General features: G+C 38.6%; 1 protein-coding gene across 1 annotated transcript; it reads left to right on the top strand.

The window, feature by feature from the left end:
- Nucleotides 1-1,439: 1,439 nt before the first annotated feature.
- Nucleotides 1,440-2,075, top strand: LOC309963231 (protein tyrosine phosphatase type IVA 1-like; the record flags this gene model as incomplete). Its single annotated transcript, XM_082841502.1, has 1 exon — nt 1,440-2,075. One exon carries the CDS (start codon nt 1,440-1,442, stop codon nt 1,959-1,961), a length of 522 nt encoding a protein of 173 aa, XP_082697628.1. The 3' UTR covers nt 1,962-2,075.
- Between the last annotated feature and the right edge of the window lie 6,278 nt (nt 2,076-8,353).

Raw genomic sequence — 8,353 nt, 5'->3', positions numbered from 1 at the left:
TATTCCAAAGAAATGTTATGAGAAAACAATAGGGAAGGATCTCTGCATGTAGCCCTTCTTTATAAAGCCTGCAGCACTCTGCTACTACAGTGGTGTGAGGACACACTGCTGAGGTTAAAAGTTAAAGGTCAAGTTGGTACTATTCTCTTGGTCCTTTAGTTGACTAAAAATGTTTGCTGAGATGCAAGCAATTAATGAAAAGAATTATGGTTACTTTATTAATATGACTGAACAAATATCTCTTCAGAATGCAGTTTATCACTCAAAGCATATCACATTGCCTTAAAGTTACTTAGTCACTTTCTGGCCAGAAAGGGCTTCATTATAATAATTCCTTATTAAACTTCTCATTGATACGGGCCCTGATCAGCATGGCCTCCAGCAAAGCAAATCTAGGACTTGGAAAAGTGAACCCCTATGAGTACTAGCTGAACTTACCCAAAACATTGATTTTCAGGCTGCTTCTTCTATTTTGAATTCTAGAAAGCTCGAGAAGGATTTGATAGCCATGCAAATCCTCAAAGAACACCACTGAACCATAAAAATGGCTTTCAAAGGTTTAGAATTAATTGAAAGAATTATTTTCTTTAGGATCTATTTCTTATTTACAAGTCATTTTTAGGGGTTCAAACTTAGGCAACAATGTGACTAACTCTGACTTCATATTGGAAACCATTCATTTATTTGGTAAAGAGTAAACGAGTTCTGTGGGCAATAGGTGAGTGAATAAATTAATCATAAAATCATTTAGCAAGAAAAGAAATGCTCAGAGAAAATTCGAACCTAGATATTTTTAAAAAGTATGTTCAGGGAATAGTCATGTCTCTTAACCAGAGCTATGGTAAATAAAGGTATAGCCAAAGCTATGGCAAGCCACGAAGAAAAGCTCTTCTCTTCAAAGGAGAGGCATTCGGCGCCCTGAGAGTGAAGCTACAAGAGTGGACCTTTCTTGGGATAACCAAACCTACACCAAGAGAACAGGCTGGAGAGAGGCAGTTCTGTGGTGTTCTTGGTCACACATTTATGGAGTTTCTGAAGGGCAGTGGAGATTACTGCCAGGCACAGCACGACCTCTATGCAGACAAGTGAACTGTAGAAATTCATTACTACTCCACCAAGAAGCCCCCATAAGAGTGGTGAACCTGGACACAGAAGTGTTGGATTGAAATCCACAGAGCATTTTTTACAAGAGTTCTGACCTGGATGGGGTAAACCTCAGTGCACTTCCTTTCTCTTGCCTCAGTATTACTGGATTGAAGAATTGCTGCTTCTTGTCAGGAGGTTCATTTCATTTCCCATTACTCCCAACTTCATACTCAAAAGCACTGAGAATTTCAAGTGGAGTATATTGAAGTAGACTCAGTTTCTTTGCATCATTTCTGTATTCAGTCTTTTAAATTCTTTCATAACCCTATTGAGTGTTTTTTAACTAAATTAACATGGCTCGAATGAACCGCCCAGCTCCTGTGGAAATCACTTACAAGAACATGAGATTTCTTATTACACACAATCCAACTAATGCGACCCTAAACAAATTTATAGAGGAACTTAAGAAGTACGGAGTTACCACAGTAGTAAGAGTATGTGAAGCAACTTACGACACTAGTCTTGTGGAGAAAGAAGGCATCCATGTTCTCAATTGGCCTTTTGATGATGGCGCACCACCATCTAACCAGATTGTTGATGATTGGTTAAGTCTTGTGAAAATTAAGTTTCGTGAAGACCCTGGTTGTTGTATTGCTGTTCATTGTGTTGCAGGCCTTGGGAGAGCTCCAGTGCTTGTCGCCCTAGCATTAATTGAAGGTGGAATGAAATACGAAGATGCAGTACAGTTCATAAGACAAAAGCGGCGTGGAGCTTTTAACAGCAAGCAACTTTTGTATTTGGAGAAGTATCGTCCTAAAATGCGGCTGCGCTTCAAAGACTCTAATGGTCATAGAAACAACTGTTGCATTCAATAAAACTGGGGTGCCTGATGCCATTGCTTGGAAGTGGAACCTAGACAGGACGGGATTTGTCGTACATGTTAGCCAGCATGTTGGCTTGGTGAAGTCTGATGAAGCTTCCATAGGAGTGTTGAAACGCAGTTTTACCAGGCCACAAGCCTGGCAGAATTGCACCCTCTGTTTGGGTTATGATCAACCTACTTGGACACTTAGCAAAGGATTCTTGCTGTTCAGCATTTAAAATGTGCTTATCGTTTGTACCAATTGACTTTTCCTGAAATCATGCAGTATGGCGTCATTCATGTCTTTAAATGTGTTTCCATGCCAGATTCTTATCAGTATATAAGAAATTTAGAAAGACTAGGTGCCAAAATACCCAGCACAATTCTTGTTGTTTTTAGTATCATATCGAACTAAAATCCCAGGAACTATGAAAACTCTGGACCTTATGTGTTTTATTCTTTCCATCATTTCAAATATAGAAAGTAGGGCCTATAAGGTTATTTGATCACAATATGTTTACATCTTCCACATTCATACCAGTATACATCAGATTTGCTCGTTTGTTTTTTTTTAATTAACCAAGTCTTACCAGTGATTATTTAATGTCTTTCTATAAATCTCATTTTGTGCTGTTATGGAAGACCTCCGTTTTGAAAATCTACATTGTACAGAAGCACATGTCTTTAATGTCTCCAGACAAAAAAGCCTTACAGTTAATTTTAATGTTTGCACTCTGGGGTGCAACTTACAGGGAGGGCCTGAAAAAAGGAATGGGAGGGGGCTATTAAGTATTTTTAGTAAAATGTTGCCTTTGTCTTGTGCAGAACATGTAGAATATGCGCTTTAATTTAGTAAATATTTTTTTAAAAGGTAGAAATACTTTGTTATGGTAGCTAAAACAATTCTTAATCATAAAATTTCTGAAATTCTTGTAATTTTTTTTCAAACTTACCTGAAGTTGTTTACCAACTTATTTTTGTTTGAAGTGGGATTCCCAACCTTTCTTGCAAAAAACAAAAAAGTGGGTTTCTGCTAATGAATTGAGCAGACATTTAATATTTTATATGCCTTTTGAGCTGTGTAACTTAATATTTGGATACTTGACAATTTGTTTTATTATGTGATTGATAAAATGGTGATGTGTATTAATGTCAGCTCAATCATATATTTATACTGTCCGGGAACATGTGGTTATAGTTCTGTGGGAGAAATAATTTGTCAGTGTTCACCAGCTTGTAAAAATCTAGTGCGAGAGCTTAAACATTAAATAAATGATGAAATGCATTTATCGTCAAAAAAAAAAAAAAAAAAAAAAAAAGGAGAGAGAATTATTGCCTCCACAATCGTGTGGACATAATGGGTGTGGTGCTATGGTCAGGCATCTCCTGCTCACCCAAGTTTCACAAGGTGCACCTCGGTTTGACAAGCAGTTAAAAACTAAATAGATTTAGATACAAACTTTAAAAAAAGATTCATGCAAACAGGCATTCTCGCACTGAACTGGGACTATATATTGGTAAAACCAATCTGTAGGGCAGTTTAGCAATACATCAAGGGCCTTAAAAGTATGCATGTCCTTTGAATAGGATATTTCACTTTAGCCTAAGAAAATAAGTTTTTTTTACAATGGTCTTCATAGGAAAGAAAGAAAGGGAGGAAGGGAGGGAGGAAGGAAGGAAGGAAGAAAGAAAGAAAAGAAAGAAAGAAAGGAAATGCCCAAGAAAACTGTTAAAGGTTTTTTAAAATTATTAATGCTCAGGAAGGTCTTAGAATAATTTTTCTAGAGTTTTTGTATTTAAAATTTTTTCTGTAATGAAAAAAAAAATTTTTGTTAAAAAGATTCAGAGTAGCCACCTACCTCAGAGTATTATGAATTCATGATTAAAGAAGCTGATTAAAAACAAGGCACCAGTGCAGTACTGCTCACATAGCATGTTCTTCCAAAATACCCTCCCCCATCTTCTATAATAGCTGCCTGCCTTTCAGTGGCCTGTAGCCTCAAAAAAGTTGTGAAACTGTGCCAATGTGTGTTCCATCATCCCTTAGTTATTTGTGCCAACTGATGGGAGCTGAAATATGGAAAGCATCAGAAAGATAATCCTAAATTAATTTGTTCTTGGACTTGGAACACGACCAGACACATGTGTTTAGACATGAATGTATTTACCCCCCACTAAACCTCATACCATTTCCTCACCACTTCTTGGCTTGGCTCCCACTTACAGCACTGGGGAGGTCCCAGGAACCAAAGAAAATCTGAGCAAGGATTGTCTGGTGATGGAGATTTGGCTCTGAATTGTGGCTATTTGTATGTAGAAATGCAAAAGCATCCATATCTAATTGTCCACATATTTATATTTCACCTACAGTAGTTGATTTCCCATAGTTCTTTGATTAAAAGGAGAGTTTTATTTGTGCAGAATCCTCCAGATTTGGTGAAAGTGGTGACTGGGGTAATGAAAGAAGTCTTGGCAGGACTGGTTGCCTAATTTATGAAACCCAGTGTAAAATAAAAATGTGGGCCCTCTTGTTCTAAAATTACTAAGAATTTTAAGATGGTGACAGCAGAGCACTATACCAAGCCCAGAGCCCGGTATGAATGCACAGGTCACATGCCCATGAAGCCAGTCCTGAGGCTTAGAGTCAGGTAGACATGACATCAAATTCTAGGTTTTTCATTTACAAGCTGAGTGTCTTGAGTAAGTTATTTAAACTTTTAAAGCTTCAGTTTTCTCCTCTGTAAAATAGGAATAATGATTATGTATCATTCTCAAGAGTATTGTGGTGATTAAGAGAGAACATTATACTAAGTGTATAGCATAGTGCCTGGCTTGTGGACACTCTTGTCTTTTTTTGTCCTACATACTACAGTTAGAGTTCTAAAATGTAACCTTGAGGGTCTCTCCCCGACTTAAAACTAAAAACTATTTTTAGTTACCCATTGTCTACGAAACAAAATGGAAATGCATATTATAGACAATGAACACCTTCGCTGTTTGGGTTTCACCCACTTTTCTAGACTTGCTACCTACCACTCTCACACGTGTATCAAGGTCCAAAATATAATTTGTGAGCATTTTCACTTTTCCTTAAGGGTCAGTAATTATAATAAGCATAGGTGACATATGTTAACAAGACAGCAAGCCCAAAATGGGGTCACTTATGCTAAGTCCCAGGTCACCAAACCAAGAGTTAATTACAGTTTCCAGTCTCCCAGAAATGGAATCTTAAACCAGTCAATCAGGAATCTCCTGATCATCACTAGTTAGGTAATCTGCCCGATAGACTCCTTTCATCCCCTAAAGGAAAATACCTTTGCAATAACCAGCCTACTTTTTTGCCTAGTAAAAAAAGCCTGCTCCCTTCTGCCTATAAAAATCTTTCATTTGGTATACAGCTCCTTGGAGCTCCTTTCTGTCTGCTAGATTGGATGCTGCCCAATTCAAACCAATTCTTGCTCAAATAAACTCTTAAAATTTTTAATATATCTCAATTTGTCTTCTGGAACATATAATAAATGTTTCTTTGTGCCAGGCGCTGTGCTAAACATTCTGCTGGAAGGAAGACTCATTGTCCGCTGCTGATGTTGTCTCCCATGAGAGGGAGCTCCATGAGCTGTAACCCTCCTGGATACGTCCACCTCCTCACTTACCTTCCCTGGGAAGAGTGATTTATCTCATTGGTGAGCTTGGAAGAAACTGGGTATTTATAATCTAGCCTCTTCCTTTCTCTGTAGCAAATCCCCCCACAGGGAGCATGTGCTCCCAATTGATCTCAGGGAAACTGTAAGCTTCGTAGCAAAAACCTTTGCCCAGTGGGAGACCTATTGCCTAGGACTGTGACCAGGTGGTAAATCTATTTCTGGTGTTCCAGGTCAGGAAGCCTATACTCTCCAGTGTCAGCGTTATTGATGATATTGTCTGCTGTCTGCCTTACTCTTTGCCTATTTCTTAATTGGTTCAGGACTTGGGTGAGGAGAATGGGTATTTATAAAAGCTATGCAAATACCCCAATACAATCTACATCTATGAGCTCCTTTCAGTCTCATAACTACCATATGAGATAAGCATTTTTCTCATCCAGTTTTTTTACAGATAAGTGAGGAATACCGATCAAGTAAGTGGCGTAGTCAAGATCTGAACTAGGTCTATCTAATGCCGAAGATTATGCTCTTAAAATTTCCCATTTTGTTTTTGCGTGTAAGTTTCATAATAAACGATAAGAACATTCAAATTTTGGGTTGAAAAGAAAGCTAACACAGTATTATATCCAGTATACTTATATTCTATTTGGCAGAAAAGTAAGCCAAGCTAAACTTAAATTCAGCAAATGCTGCATTTTATTTTAGGAAGAGCAAGCTGCAACCATAACAAAGAACTGTATTTACAGCTAACAGCAATAACCATGTTACTGTATAGGTCTTACACTACGAACTGAAACTACATTTCATGATTTACAGGGTCTGAAAGGTAAACAGTAAAAGGTATTTTTTTGGAGATTTCTCATTAGCAACCACAAAACTAGCAATTTTGTGAGGAATTATGTTGTCTATCCTTCCTCAAAACACACACAAGACATTTCTTTGATGGTGAACCCATTCTGATTCCAACATCCGACTATTTTCAACATTCTGGGAACTCCTCCACACCCTGCCTATCTCTGGGAAGGTTTGATTCCCTACCCACTTGGTGACAAGAAAGGAATTTAGAACATTTGAGGTAGCAGACTGCTTACTTATGACCTCCTGAGGAATGAGCTCTGCCTACCTAGTCCCTTCATGCAGGTACATGAATGAGTCATCAAAAATTCACTAACACTTCAGTTATTTATGCTGATGGCAGTTGTGCTAATAAGAAAAATGACAAAAGGGTGCAGTGCCCAAGAATTTGTAGATCTGGCAGATTTAATGCATCCACTTATATCTACAACTCAACCCCTCCTCCATATGATCCTGGTTATTGTGTTCCATAAGAATTCCTACCAAGACTCCACCCCAGTTCACCCCGCTCTCTTGTGGTCTTAAGAATGTCAATGCTATGCAGTATTTTCTTCTTTATCACGTCTATATCCCTTCATGCTTTGCTCACCAAGATGTGTTTTTCTCTCATCATGTTTGTTTAATCCTATTGATTCAATGCATTATATTTCTACCAGGAAAGCAGTACTAACAAAATATGTAGTTTGACCCATACAAAGTACTGCCACGTATATACACACTTATGTGTGTATATATCTTTTCCTGCCTTTCCCATATACATTGCCTGACTTGACATTTCTTTTTTTTTTAATAAAAAGCTTGCCACTCATGATTACCTCTTTAACATTCTATCCAAAATTGCAGCTGGAAAGGCAAAGAAAAGAAGGTGAAGGAAGGTAATTTGCACTTCTTGTAACCTTCATTATTTATCAAATACACTTTTTTTTTTTTTTAATAACCATCGTTGTAGCACTTCAAGACATGCCTAACTGCCAGTGTTCACTTTTACAGGCCCAGTGGATAATGGAACTCCGAGAGAATCCTGGCTTGGAAAGGCAATCAATGAGGTTAGTTTGACACTACTCTCTATTGAAGGAATTGTCTTTTCTTTGAGAGAGAAGGTTGACTGATGGCAACCAGAAGGGGTTCTAGAGAGCAGCTGTAGACTCAGAGCACGGATTTCAGCCTGCGTGGGTGCAGCACCCTGTGTACAAAAAGGTTTCACTTTTATCACCTCACTGATATTCATATACCCCGGTGACATGGGGAATGTTTCGCCCATTTTTTAAATTGATAACTTGAGGCACAGACAGGTGAATGACTGGCTCAAGAACATGCAGAGAATTCAGGAGCATGGCACCAACATGGAAGGCTCTCCAACTCAAGGTTGAGAATTCCACATCAGGCTCTGTGGGCCTTTTACTCCCCCCAATAGTATCTTGTTGCCTGCCTTCAATATTCTCCTGCCAACAGCGACCCTTACCTCTCTGGTTTAAGCAGGCGGTTCTAAATAGTTGTTGTTCGTTACCGTGGTAACAGATGCCTAGGTTTCAGCTTCAAATGCCCCTTTTAATGAGGCAATTTCAAGAATATTCATGATAAATTACCAGACCACAAACTTAACTGTGGGAAATTTTGCTTTGGAAAATCTAATAAAAAGAAAGCAGAAAGAATGAGCAGCAAATGCGCTAGAGAAAATGGGGCCAGATTTGGAGAGGCAAATGGAAGGGAAGCCAGGCCTGACTACCAAAAGCCAGATCAGCATCAATTCAAACCAGAGCTTTAAATTATAAATGGTCCCTGAAGGGCTACCCGCCAGGCGGAGCCAAGATTCCTCGGGAGGAAGAATGGTAAAATGAGAGGTGGAGAGGGCAGGAGTTGAGTACCTCCTGCAGGAGGCTGTGTATTTTAAAGAGCTTCAGTTTTC

This window comes from Leucopleurus acutus (assembly GCF_964270905.1).
Source record: "Leucopleurus acutus genome assembly, chromosome: 6".
In the NCBI taxonomy this organism is placed as follows: domain Eukaryota; kingdom Metazoa; phylum Chordata; class Mammalia; order Artiodactyla; family Delphinidae; genus Leucopleurus; species Leucopleurus acutus.
The sequence above is the reverse complement of the archived record's forward strand: the minus strand, read 5'-3'. Positions and strand labels throughout refer to the sequence as shown.